We start from the raw sequence: 14,578 nt of genomic DNA on the forward strand, positions 1-14,578 counted from the left end.
GATGATCAGAAGATCAGAGGTTCGAGACCAGCCTGGTCAACATGGTGAAACCCCATCTCTACCAAAAATACAAAAAATTAACTGGGTGTAGTGGCGGGCGCCTGTAATCCCAGCTACTCAGGAGGCTGAGGCAGGAGGATTGCTTAAGCCCAGGAGAACAAGGCTGCAGTGAGCCATGATTGCACCACTACACTCCAGCTTGAGTGACAGAGTGAGACCCTGTCTCAAAAAAGAAAAAAAGAAAAGAAAAGAAAAACGATTTTATCTTTATGAGTAACATTAAACTTTTAATACACTGTTTTGTAAGATAGTCACAATTAGAGGAGGCCAGAGATACCTTTCAGGGGCTGTTCTTTTTCTATTATTGTTGTCATTACCTATTTTAGAAATCCTACATCTGAATAAATAACTGAATTATTTATTCAGATGTAGGATTTCTAAAATAGGTAATAATTCATTTATTCAGATATAGGATTTCTAAAATATTTAGATGTAGGATTTCTAAAATAGGTAATGACAACAATAACAGAAATTTATTTTCATCTATTAAACATTTAATGAAAATATCTTGAAAGTTACCATGAACATGTACCCCAAAAGTTTTTGTCTTTAGTCAGTACAAGTGAAATATTTATATAGTCACAATGACTCAATTAGTGATTATAATGATTTAAAAATTATGTGCTCGTTTCCCCCAAAAATAATAGCAATTCTAGTTAAAAAGGGTAAAATGATGTCTTAATAATTTTAAAACTTTTTATTTTCAGAATTTATGGTAAACTATCCAAATTATTATTTAGTTTCTGGAACTGGAGAAGGTGATAAAAGTTGGTTCACAGGCTGGGGTGGTGGCTCACACCTGTAATCCTAGCACTTTGGGAGGCTGAGGTGGGTGGGTCACCTGAGGTCAGGAGTTTGAGACCAGCCTGGCCAACATGGTAAAACCCTGTCTCTACTAAAAATATAAAAAGATTAGCTGGGTGTGGTGGTGGGTGCCTATAATCCCAGCTACTCGGTAGGCTGAAGCAGGAAAATCGCTTGAACCCAGGAGGCAGAGATTGCAGTTGGCCAAGATTGCGCCACTGCAGTCCAGCCTGGGCAACAGAGTGAGACTCCATCTTATTTAAAAAAAAAAAAAAAAAAAAAAAGTTGGTTCACAAAGGGTACTTTTTGTATTTTTCAAAGCTTGACTAAAATTGGCTAACAATTCTCCAGAGTTGAACCAGTTTTAGAAATAAGGCTGGAGAGTACCTGAGTGATGGGCAGCTAAATAGAATTACCAGGGATGATAGGACGCTGTTGTTTCCTAATCTCTGTCCTCTCCCTGTTTTCTGATATACGTGGATATTAGTTTTGTATTCTAAATCTAGAGCATGTATCCTGAACTGAGACAATAACTCTGCTTTCTGGGCAAGACCACTGTTTTCAGTGTCAGTCAGATATTTAATTTTGATGTATCCCTAGTAATAAGAGTCTTAAAGGGTCTAGTAGTTCTAGTCGTGGCTTGAACAATTCTGAACAAGTCATTTATCATATTGGGCCTTAGTTTATGGAGTAGATGACCTTTAAGGTCCCTGTTAACTCTAAAATTCCTTGTTGCTATTTCACCTGATTAACCCTATCTGTAAACTATGACTGCATATTTTCTAGAAGTTTTCTTTTTGACTCTGCGCAAGTAGTAAAAGATGTTCAACTACTTTGAAAAAGTAACTTGGTGCTCTCTTGGATGAGATTGGGTAAATTTGAATTGGTCTCCATTTCCAGAAAATATCTTATGTATTTTAATAGAAACCTTTCAGAAATCATCTCAGGGCTGGTTTTGGGAATGGTGATGTCATTCTGTGTTCTTTAAAGAAATAACTTTTTATAAACTAAACTAGATCCATGGGAGTGCTTGAACAATTTTAGCTCTATGCTAAATGAATAATGTAATAAATAAGCACTATACTATGGTGACCTTTAATACTGGATAATTCTACTTTCTAGCATATCTTACTTTTTCCTTAACAATTGAAATAATATTTCTGTTCTCTGGGGATACCTCTTCCACCTTTGACAGTATTGTTGTTGCATTGCAAGGCAACTGAATTTTATATAATTTGTGTATGACCAGGTGAAGAAAACTTCTATCCTTCCCTCGGAAAGAAAGGTTGGTGGGCCAGAGGTAAAGCTGCTGTTATGACTTGTGCTTCTCAATCAGAATTTGCTCTTGTCATGGCACTAAGCAGATAATCCCCCCAGAACTGAACAACAGCTGCTGAATACTTTTTTTCTTTTGGCTATACTAGTAAATTCACACCCACAGCCTTTTGGCCTAACACTTAACACTTCCACTGCTGCAACTTTTGCAGCTTTCAATTGCTTATTTCGGCGCATGGCTGGTTGAAAAGCTGCATGAAGATATAAATATGTATTCAGAGAGAAAATGAATTTAATTGTACCCTATTCTTTTTATGTTGTCTTTCTTCTCCCCCTTTATTTTCTTTCAAAAATCATTGTAATTTTGCATCCTTTCTTTTCCTTTGTTTCTTTTTTGCTGACCAGTCCCCTGGCTACTTTCTCCCTGATACATATCACTTAGGGGTGTGCAAAGAACCAGTGTTGAACTTCCAAACTGATCAGAGAAGGCTAGCTCAACTGAGAGAACTTAGAGCCAAGTTTTTCCTTTCATAGATAACATCTGTCTTGACTATGGATAGCAGAGTACAGAAATTGCAGGAGGAAGAAAAACTTCTCAATTGGACAATTGGGGGGGAAAAACTTTCCTTAAAAGTATCATTATTATTTATTTGTTTTGGTGAAACTTGAAGGCACATTATAAACTTTTATACTTTGTTTTTCTTTTGCAATCTTTAAAAATGTGTAAGATTAAGATTTTTATTTCTTGAGCAAAAACTGATTACTATACTGAATGAACTGTTGCCATTTTTAAAGTCTATATGAAGAGATACAAGGATTACTTTTTATATTCTGCCATTCTATTTGTAATAAAAGTAACTTTTATGATGGCAAGAAGAATGCTTCATTATTGGCATTGCCCAATTAGTGATTGGCAGCACCAAAGTAATAGAAAATGACCTAAAATTAATATGTGAATATCCTCAAAGGAAGAATAAATAATATAACTAGGGGAAAGCCAATGATTCCTTGAACTTTCAGTTCTAATGTTCATTCACTCATAAAGGTATCTGTTGAGCACCCTACTATGTTATAGAAACTTTGCCAAGATAAATTGCCAAAATAAAGTAAAGCTAAAATAGTATCTAAAAGATCTTTCCAAATCCTTTGCACATCCCCAAGTATCATTTTTGAGCATTTTCCATCTGTCATTTTGTTCATCTTATTCTGTCTTTCTTGATCTTCTACCGTGAAAGCAGACACAGGAACGTGCTCTGTTAGTACAGGATGAAGAGAAAATTAAAAGGCAAGAAAGATCCACTGAAAGAGCCTTGCCCCAGCAAGAAAATGAAGAAATTCTTCCCAAGGTTTCTATTCCAATCCCTGAGGATCACAAGTCTCTCAAAAAGTGCCACCTCTACTTTAGTACTTTTCCATCTCCTCGTATTCCTTTCATGATGTCTTTTCTTGTGGTCCTTGCGTTGGCTGTTTGGTGGTTGGTCTTTCTGTGATCAGAAAACAGGGTACTCATCTGAAATGTCAAGACCACTGATTGAATGTTTGTCCTTGGCTTCAACTGTGTTATTGCTGTATGATGCCCTCTGATCTTGATAGTTCACTGTCCTAGGGGAGCTCTTGTGATCATTTTTCTGTCAAATGTTACACTTTGTAGAGTATGTATTGTGGGGTACAAAGGAGTAGCAATGGACTGCCTAAAGCCAGCTTTTCTGCACTGAAGTTTAATAAGTTTAAACAAATCAGAATTAAGCATATGGCAAGTTGGTAATCTTCCCAAAAGCTTTAACTCTTTTATCTTGCACGTTTACTGTTTACTATTGTTATGTCCTTCTATCCAGTGTCTCACACAAACCAAGATACTGTCTAGATATATTTGATGGAATATTTTCCTAATCCTCCATAGTAATTTGTTTGGCATGGGCTTCATAGTTTAAGAAAAAATTTCAACTTGCTAACCTTTCAGAAGCCTTAAAATGATAACGTTTTAATCTACAAATCCATAACCACTCCTTTTCTTAGGATATCAAACCAGTATATACAAAAGTCTTTTCTGGAAAAGGGCTTTTGACTTCTGTGGCCTTTTTATGAGTATTCTGAGCTGTACAGGGACAGCCAACTTTATCCTGCCTGATATGTAGAGGAGATCTTCAAAGATTACATGCCATCTTTTCACACATAGAGTGTTGGTATGGTTTAAGGAAAATGGTGCTGGTGCCCCTTAGCCTTCAGGCAGGACTGAAATTCTCAGACTACTCTACCTATCTTTAAAAGTCCTGGAATATAGATTTACTCAAGATCTGTACATAAATCCTTCTCTGAATTAAGATACTGTGTTACTTCTTTATGGCTTTACTAGTTATATAACTAGCAGCAGTATTTAGCTATTGCTAAGCTTAAAATATATATTGATATACTTTGTTTTCCTGATATACTTCAGACCTGTTTGTTCTTGCACTTGTGTTGAAATCAGTTGTTTTTAATCAATGGCTTTGTGATCTAAAGTTCTGTTGTGACAAGTATGTGTCCTCTGTTTGCATGTTGACTTATAAGATTTAACTGAAGTAAATATGAGCACTCTCTCTTCAGGACACAACTCACATGCCTAACCTGTTATTTTTTTACCTCGATATTGATGAAACCTTGCATGTAGCTTGCTTTTTATGGCACTTGAATGTACCAATATGGATGATTTGATTAATGTCTCAAATATTCGTTTTGAAATCTGAGTTTATAGGGTTATCAAACTAAGATTATTATACTTTGTTTTACTTCTCAATGCTCTTCAGTTGATGAAACTTCCAACAAGACTTTTTGTTTTTGAGAAGATGACCTCTTAGAGCAAAAAAAGAACAGTAAAGATAAGAATCTTTTGTCCTTCAACATCCACCAGTATTGTTCTCTTGTCTCTGGAGACATGTAGAAATAATTATCTGGTATTTCCTGAAAATTGCTACTCTCATTATAGTCTTTCCCTAGAAATGGAAAAAGAAGCAAGGACCAGGTTAAAATTTAAAAGTTGTGTGTATATATCTTTTATGTCACAGGCTATGTCTATTTATAATATATATTTTGTAAATAAGCATATTTATTGATTCACTCATAATAAGAGAGACCTGAGATATTACAAAACTGTTCTCTACCACAGAAAGTAATAATCATAAGTACTCTCTGGAAAATAAAGATACAAGAGCTTTCCTTAATGAAATAACAAATGGAACTATAGAATTGGTTAGATTATTTTAAATCTTTTTTTAAGAAATTAAAAGGAAATAATCAGAACTTTATACTTTTATAACTGTTTCAGATTATAATTCCTGATTTTCCAATTTTCATCCTTATGCACAGCTTTTTATTAATTATTATTGTAAACTTCACCCTGAATTTTGTTTCTCTTTGTATTGGAGTTATTCCAAGTCTATTAAAAGTCTAAGCTAATGATACTTTTTAGTTTTCTGAAATGCAGCAAGTGTCCTCGGAGATTTTTATTGACAAAGGAGAGGCCATTTCTTCTATCAATAGGGTAAAAATGATTAAGAGGAGAATGGCCAAGCCCTTGTATTGGACAAAGCCGACCAATGCAGGATCAAAAGATACCCATCATAGTTATCAGAGGAAAAATATTGGGCATTCCAGCTTTGTATTACCTAAAGGTAATGTTGCCAATATTTGCAATATAAAGCATAAATAGGCTGGGTGTGGTGACTCATGCCTGTAATCCTAGCACTTTGGGAGGCTTAGGCAGGTGAATCACCTGAGGTCAGGAGTTTGAGACCAGCCTGGGCAACATGGTGAAACCCCGCCTCTACTGAAAATATGAAAATTAGCTGGGCATGGTTGTGCACACCTGTAATCCCAGCTGTTTGGGAGGCTGAGGCAGGAGGATCACTTGAACCTGGGAGGCAGAGGTTACAGTGAGCTGAGATCATGCCACTGCACTCCAGCCTGGGTGACAGAGTGAGATTTTATCTTTTTTTTTGAAAAAAAAAAAAAAAAAAAAAAAAAGCCTAAATAGTCTTGGTTTCCTTCCTTCATTTTCAGTACCAGAGACAGATCCTAATAGATATTGGCGTTACCTGTTACCCTGATTCAGCTTCTTAATGGCAAGTTGATAAATAAAAAATAATTTGGACTAAAGATATCAATACAGACTATCATAATATTTTGGATTTTTGCCTTGGCTTTGTCATTATTCATTTCTAGGGTGACTCTGAGAGGTTCACTAACTATTTGGCACCCAGATTTCCACCTAATAACGTAGAGCCAAACCTACCTCATGAGAATGAAGATGTAATAAGTTCCAGGAACCAGAGACCCTGGTTGTCATTCAATTCATGGTCTTTGGGGAGCTGGGAAGATGAAAATTTAAAAACACACAAACATACATTATCTTCTTTTTATTTTGAAAGTAAGTAAATAGCTGTGTTTATTTCCATCTACTCTTTATTGATATTTGACCAATCACTTTACTAAGATGTCTTTCCAAATTTATCCTTCTTTTAATAAATTCATCTTATCCAAATGGCATTATTAGAGTGGATCATACTTGAAAATAAACCAAGCATCCGTATTTTGGACCTATCTTTCAGCCATTTTCTTTTATGCTAACACTTGGAATATGAAGGAAATATTTTGCGTGGGTCAAATTTTCTACTTATTTACATCTTCATTAAAAGTTTTGAAGAGAAAAATACTGACTCTGTTGATTAAGGTTAGACTGGGGCCAGGCACAGTGGCTCACACCTGTAATCCCAGCACTTTGGAAGCCCAAGGTGGGCGAATCACAAGGTTAGGAATTCAAGGCCAGACTGGCCAATATGGTGAAACCCCATCTCTACTAAAAAATACAAAAATTAGCTGGGCATGGTGGCTCATGCCTGTAATCCCAGCTACTTGGGAGGCGGAGGTAGGAGAATTGCTTGAACCGGGACCTGGGAGGCAGAGGTTACAGTGAGCTGAGATGCGCCACTGCATTCCAGCCTGGGATACAGAGCGAGACTCCACCTCAAAAAAAAAAAAAAAAAAAAAAAAGATTAGACTGGATGTTATATATGGAATAAATTTCCAGTCAGCATCCTAGAACCTAGTACATTTTTATTAAATATTATTGTAAATTTTACTCTGAAATTTCTTTGGATATAAGCCAATTCACTTTCTCCTACTTTCCTAGGTTACTTCTGTAATACTTCTTATAAATAAGCCTGTAATATTTCCTATAGATAAGCATGTAGGACACTTGAGGCATTAGAGAATTAATTTAATTAATTTTAAGAAGGTATTATGGAGCAAAACTTACACTTGTACTTTACCCAGTGGTCATGTATTTACCAAAGGAAAACAGAAAGGGCAACATTAATATAAGACATGGTCTCATTGTTGCCTTTTTTTTTTTTTTTTTTTTTGCCAAGGGTTTTGAATATAGTAAAGACATATAAAAGTTTTTGACAGAGTTGCCTTTTCTTATATTCCTCTTCACAGAAATTATAAAATCCCAAACTATAGCATTCTCTACAGCTTTGAAAAAGACTATTATATTGTTTTTATTATACATAGAAACTTCACTTTTTTTCATATACTCAGATTAAACCTGTTTGTAATGTTGGTATGTTGGTACTAAAAACTGAGACAACTCCTTATTCTTAGTCTGTTTTGTGTGGCATGTGGGATTACCGTATCTGCTTCCTCTATACTTTAGTGGATAGTATTAATAGGCCGCTCTCATTTCTGTTGCTATTACTCCTCATGACTTAGTGTCTCCTTTTACTGCAGCAGAATATGACACATATTGGTGCAGACCTATGTAAGTGTACCTGAAATGGTTAAGAAGGTATGGTGTTAGAATTAGAAAACCATATAAAGTTAGGCTAGAGGAAGAGCAGTGGCTATGATCAACAATTATAAATTCATGGAGGAGTCCATTTGGTAAACAAAATTCCTATCATCCTAGAACTTGAAAGAGGAAGATAAAGTAGTTTATTCCTGCAGATCGGAAATGCAGGCTAAGAGCTAAATAACTTTAATAATATTCTAACTAAATGTATAGATAACATTGTGGAGAAAATACACTTTAGGAATTTTTAAATCTTTTGTGATTGAAATCCTAGGCCGGGTGTAGCTCACACCTATAATCCCAGCACTTTGGGAGGCTGAGGCGGGCAGATCACCTGAGGTCAGGAGTTTGAGACCAGCCTGGCTAACATGGTAAAACTCCATCTCTACTAAAAATACGAAAAAAAATTAGCCGGGAGTGATGGGATGCACCTGTAATCCCAGCTACTCAGGAGGCTGAGGCAGGAGAATCACTTGAACCTGGGAGGCAGAGGTTGCAGTGAGCCGAGATTGTACCATTGCACTCCAGCCTGGGCGACATGGCAAGATTCCATCTCAGAAAAGCCGGGCGTGGTGTCAGGCATCTGTAATCCCAGCTACTCGGGAGGCTGAGCTGGGAGAATCACTTGTACCCAGGAGGCAGAGGTTGTAGTGAGCTGAGATGGCGCCACTGCACTCCAGCCTGGAAGACAGAGCAAGACTTTGTCTCAAAAAAAAGAAATCCTAGAAGGCAGCAGTGTCTTCCCCTTTAACATAGTCAGAATCCTGTTTTGGATAAATAATAGAATAAATCTGAGATTTGACTAAGGTGAGCTCAGGGAGGACAGAAACCTCCTGTGGAGCAGAAGGGCAAAAGCCCGCTTGATCTTGATTTTCAGTACGAATACAGACTGTGAAAGCGGGGCCTCATTTTTAAAAGATTAAAAATAAAAAAAAAAATCTGAGATTTGAAAGACTAAAAGGTAGGGAAAAACAGAGTTCCAAGTATCTTTTCTTGTCTCAAAATCAACAAAGGCAGGTGAGCCTCTCGTTTTCTTAACTACTACCTCTTTAAAGAAAAGTCTTCATATTTATAAGATCCCATCTCAGTAAAACACATATAAAAAGATTTAAGGGGATAACATGGCCACCAGTCATTTTATTCATTCATTTTATTCGTCACCCACCAGCAAAGCACTCTATTATATTTTACAAGGATGCAAAGAGTCAAGATTATCTGAATTTTAGGGATTGGATAGGATCCTAATTCAACTCCTTTCTCTTCCAGTGCTTGACTCTTCTCTACAATATCATTTAGAGATTTGGAGGCCAGTCTTGCAGTCTTGTTGTTAGTACATCTCTTTTACTTGTGCCTTTCTCCTCAAAACTGTTAGAATTCTCAAAGGTAAGAGGCTCTTTAGACCAAGCACGGTGGCTCATTCCTGTAGTCCCAGCTACTGAGGAGTTTGAGGCAGGACGATTGCTTAAGCCAGGAACTCAAGGCTGCAGTGAGTCATGATCACACAACTGCTCTCCAGCCTGGGTGACACAGCATGACCCTGTCTCTAAAAAAATTTAAAATAGGTTGGGCGTGGTGGCTCACGCCTGTAATCCTAGCACTTTGGGAGGCTGAGGCAGGCAGATCAGGAGGTCAAAAGATCGAAACCATTCTGCCCAACATGGTGAAACCTCATCTCTACTAAAAATACAAAAATTAGCTGGGCATGGTGGTGCGCGCCTGTAGTCCCAACTACTCGGGAGGCTGAGGTACAACAAGAATCGCTTGAACCTGGGAGGCGGAGATTGCAGTGAGCCAAGATCATGCCACTGCACTCCCGCCTGGTGACAGAGACTCCATCTCAAAAAAAAAAGAAAAATTTAAAATAAAAATAGGCCTTGATTTTGCCAGTCTATTACCTTTGTGTTCCGGCTACCATGTTGTCTTGTATATAGCAAATAATATTTGTTAAACTGAATTAAATGATTAATCACAGATGACAACTTTTCACATAGAATCTCTTGTACTGGCAAATAAATTTGTGCCAAACTGATCACCATATGCCCAATCAGTATATGCAGGTAACCCAGAAAGCCCATATCCAGCCCAGAAGCCACTGCCTCTCTTGTTAATCCTATAGTATGGTCCCTGGTTTATTCAAGGAAACTTGTATACCCCTATGGTAGGTGTCAGTTTCTATTGTTAATGTCTTGTAACTTGTTTCAATTAAAAGGTCTTATCCAGCTGGCCTTGGTGGCACAAACCTGTAGTCCCAGCTACTCGGGAGGCTGAGGCAGAAGGATCACTTGAGCCCAGGCACTCTAGTCCAGCCTGGGCAACATGGCAAGACCCCATCTCAAAAAAAAAAAAGAAAAGCTCTTGTGCATTTACCACAGGTAATAATCAGCTATTCTCACTCTATAACATATTATTAAGAATAAGGTACACATCTGTATAAAAAAACTCATGTTGAATGAGTGTGATATCATAAAGGGAACATTTATGTTTTCTAAAATACATTGCAGAGAGCAATTTGGCACTTTTTTTCTTGTGTTTTACATGATATAGAAATATCAACTATATCAAACCCTTATGGGCTTTGATATATTTGGAGCATCAGGAGTAGAAAGTTTTTCTGTAAAGTGCCAAATAATAAATATTTTAGGCTTTGTAGGCTATATGGTCTGTCACAACCACTCAGGTTTGCCATTGTAGAGTGAAAGTAGCATAGGTAACACATAAAATTAATGAATGTGATCATGTTCCAATCAAACTTTATGGACACTGAAATTTAAATTTCATATAATCTTACATACTACTAAATATTATTCTATTAGTTTCCTAACCATTTTAAAATACAAAACCATTCTTAGCTCATAGTCATACAAAAGTAAGGAGAGGGTGGCTGGGTGCAGTGGCATACACCTGTAATCCCAACACTTTGGGAGACCAAGGTGGAAGATTATTTAAGGTCAGGAGTTTGAGAACAGCTTGGCCAACATGGTGAAACGCCATCTCTACTAAAAATACTAAAATTATTAACTTCCAGTTTAATTGAATTGTTAAAAAATTAAAAATAAAATATACAAAAATTAGCCAGATGTGGTGGTGCACACCTATAATCCCAGCTATTCAGGAGACTGAGGCAAGAGAATCACCTGAACCTGGGAGGCAGATGTTGCCGTGAGCCAAAATTGCACCACTGCACTCCAGCCTGGGTGAAAGAGCAAGATTCTGTCTCAAAAAAAAAAAGAGAAGGTGAGATTTGGCCTGCTAGTTATAGTTTGTAAACCCCTGATACAGACCAGAAAAGTGATTAATTACATTTGCTGCCTTTATACTGTTTTGGAGAGTTATAGTTGGAATCTTAGCATCTTCATTCAATGTCAAAGTATTTTTTGTCTTATTTATTATTAGAAATGGAAAGCAAAAGATGAGACATTGATTTCTATTTATCAAGTAGTCAAGGTACACCTGAATGTAATCTAAAATAGGTACTGCTGGGCGTGGTGGTTCATGCCTATAATTCCAGCATTTTGGGAGGTTGAGGCAGGAGGATCGCTTGAGGCCAGGAGGATCACTTACGTCCTGGAGTTCAAGACCCATTGCTGCCAAAAAAACATTAGCCAGGCATGATGGCATGCCTGTAGTCCCAGCTACACGGGAGCCTGAGGTAAGAAAATCATTTGAACCCAGGAGTTTGAGGTTGCACTGCACTATAATCATGCCACTGCACTCCACCCTCAGCAAGAGCAAGACCCCGTCTCTATGAAAATCATAATAATAAAAATAAAATATGTGCTGTAACCACCACAGCACCCCATTTCTGCCAGTTCTCCAAATTGCACTGTGTTAACTGTGATCTTATATTCAGTGATGGTGATAGAGATCCTTTTCATTTGGTATGTATTTTAAGTATCTGCCTCCATTTCCCCCTAAGGATCGCTCAGGCGAACCACCCTCCTCAGCCTCCCAAAGTGCTGGGATTACAGGTGTGAGCCACTTTCTTTATTCCCCCTAGGGAATAAAGAAACCACAATTCCCAAATTCACCTTCTCTTTAGCCAAGTTTTAAAGATATGTAATGAACATGGTAAAGAAAGTAAAATGATTTTTTTTTTTTTTAAGATGGGGTTTCACCAAGTTGGTCAGGCTGGTCTTGAACTCCCGACCTCAGGTGATCCACCCGCCTTGGCCTCCAAAGTGCTTGGATTATAGGCATGAGCCACCACACCCAGCCACAATTTCTTTTTTTGAGATGAAGTTTCGCTCTTGTTGCCCAGGCTGGAGTGTAATGGTGTGATCTTGGCTCACTGCAACCTCTGCCTCCTAGGTTAAAGCAATTCTCCTGCCTCAGCCTTCAGAGTAGCTGGGATTACAGGTGCCCACCACCATGCTTGGCTAAGTTTTTGTATTTTTAGTAGAGACAGGGTTTCACCATGTTGGCCAGTCTGGTCTTGAACTCCTGACCTCAGGTTATCCACCTGCCTCGGCCTCCCAAAGTGCTGGGATTGCAGGCATGAAGCACCTCCCCCAGCCAGTAAAATGATTTTTACTCTTGAGTTTTTGGTATACTTTAGTGTTTTAAGCACTAGTATAAATTTAAAATTGGGTATCTAATAAAACATTTTAGAAGGGTCCTTCTTTCTAGTTACTTTTCCCTTTTTGTTTTTTTTTGTTGTTGTTGTTGCTTTTTTGAGATAGAGTCTTGCTTCGTCACCCAGGCTGGAGTGCAGTCATGCGATCTCTGCTCATGGCAACCTCCACCTCCCAGGTTCAAGTGATTTTCCTGTCTCAGCCTCCAAGTAGCTGGGATCACAGGCATGTGCCACCACATCTGGCTAGTTTTTGTATTTTTATTTATTTTTTGAGAGAGTCTCAAGAAAAAAAAAGAGACAGTCTCACTCTGTCACCTAGGCTGGAGTCCAGTGACCTGATCTCGGCTCACTGCACCCTCAGCCTCCTAAGTTCAAGCAATTTTCCTGCCTCAGCCTCCCAAGTAGCTGGGATTACAGGCACACACCACCATGCCAGGCTAATTTTTTTATTTTTGGTAGAGATGGGGTTTCCCCATGTTGACCAGGCTGGTCTCGAACTCCTGACCTCAGATGATCCTCCTGCCTCAGCCTCCCAAAGTGCTGGGATTACAGGCAAGAGCTACCTTGCCCAGCAAGAAATCTATTTTGAAAGTAATAATTAGTGGCCAGGCAAGGTGGCTTATTCCTGTAATACCAGCACTTTGGGAGCCTGAGGCAGGAGGATCACCTGATGTCAGGAGTTCGAGACCAGCCTGGTCAACATGGGGAAATCGCATCTCTACTAAAAATACAAAAAATTAGCCAGGCGTGATTGCATGGGCCTGTAGTTCCAGTTACTTGGGAGGCTGAGGCAGGAGAATTGCTTGAACCTGGGTGGCAGAGGTTGCAGTTAGCCAAGATAGTGCCATTGCACTCCAGCCTGGGTGACAAGAGCAAAACTCCATCTAAAAAAAACAAAAAGAAAGAAAAAAAATAGATTTCTCTGAGGAAAATTTCCCAATTCACAGTCTATTTGGGCAGTATTTACCAATAAGTTAGAATAAAATAAATTGGCATTTCTTTTGGAGTGTCTTTGTTCCCTATGTGACATGGTTGTATTCTGAAGAATTCCTTGATCCATAGTTAGCTTGGGGAGGTGTTTTCTTTCTTTTATTATTATTATTTTTTTTTTTTTGAGAGGGGTTCTCACTCTGTGGCCCAGGCCGAAGTACAGTGGCATGATCCCAGCTCACTACAACCTCTGCCTCCATGGTTCAAGCGATTCTCCTGCCTCAGTCTCCCACGTAGCTGGGATTACAGGCACAAACCACCATGCTTGGCTAATTTTTGTATTTTTAGTAAAGACAGGGTTTCACCATTTTGGCCAAGCTGGTCTTGAACTCTGGACCTCAAGTGACCTGCCCACCTTGGCCTCCCAAAGTGCTGGGATTACAGGCGTGAGGCGCTCTGCTTAGCCCCCTTTTTTCTTTTTTTGAAATAGGGTCTTGCTCTGTCACCCAGGCTGGAGTGCAGTGGCTCAATCACAGCTCATTGAAGCCTTGACCTTCTGGCCTCAAGCAGTCCTCCCACCTCAGCCTCCCAAGTTGCTGGGACCACAGGTCTGAGGCTAAGAGATGGGGTTTCACCATGTTGCCCAGGCAGGTCTCGAACTCCTGAGCTCAGGCGATCCACCCTCCCCTCAGACTCCGAACGTGCTGGAATTACAGGTTGTGAGCCACTGAGCCTGGTTTTGGCGTGGTGCTTTCTAATAAATCCTTAAGCACATGTTTCTTTCAATTCCCTTGTCCAGGATCCTTTCGATCTGATACGTGGCTGAATAAATTAATTATTCATTAACAATTTAGCATGATATTTAAGCCTAAGAAATCTTTAGTTCCTTTGGGACATTTCCTTTGATATTTTTCTTACATTATTTACTCTGTTAATATGTAAACTTATGAATAAATCTTATTTATTGCAAATGTGATTCTGATTGCTACTGATCATTAAGGAAGTAGAAGTCAATAATGCTGTCATAGATCTACTATTAAAAAAATTAAAATGAACCTCTGTCTCAGCTGATCAGCAAGAGACAGCTATCAGCTAGACTTTCTCTTGTTTTT

At 38.4% G+C, this 14,578-nt stretch overlaps 1 protein-coding gene across 33 annotated transcripts in view; it reads left to right on the forward strand.

Annotated features, from left to right (window-relative positions):
- EPB41 (erythrocyte membrane protein band 4.1) overlaps positions 1 to 14,578 on the forward strand; it is a 224,210-nt gene that overhangs the window by 166,972 nt on the left and 42,660 nt on the right. For 5 of the 33 annotated variants that reach the window (XM_012439845.2, XM_064363583.1, XM_064363579.1 and 2 more), the window contains 2 exons: positions 2,114 to 2,164; positions 2,545 to 3,135. The exons of 21 other annotated variants lie outside the window; for them this stretch is intronic. In XM_012439845.2, coding sequence (XP_012295268.2) covers positions 2,114 to 2,164; positions 2,545 to 2,673 — 180 coding nt within the window. In that variant the 3' untranslated portion in view covers positions 2,674 to 3,135. Of the gene's footprint in view, positions 1 to 2,113; positions 2,165 to 2,544; positions 3,136 to 3,377; positions 5,881 to 14,578 lie in introns of those variants that run through there. 7 more of the 33 variants (XM_012439846.2, XM_064363580.1, XM_012439835.2 and 4 more) reach the window with 5 other exon arrangements.

Source organism: Aotus nancymaae, unplaced genomic scaffold (genome assembly GCF_030222135.1).
Source record: "Aotus nancymaae isolate 86718 unplaced genomic scaffold, 86718_ANA_hifiasm-v0.15.2.pri h1tg000053l, whole genome shotgun sequence".
Classification (NCBI taxonomy): Eukaryota; Metazoa; Chordata; class Mammalia; order Primates; family Aotidae; genus Aotus; species Aotus nancymaae.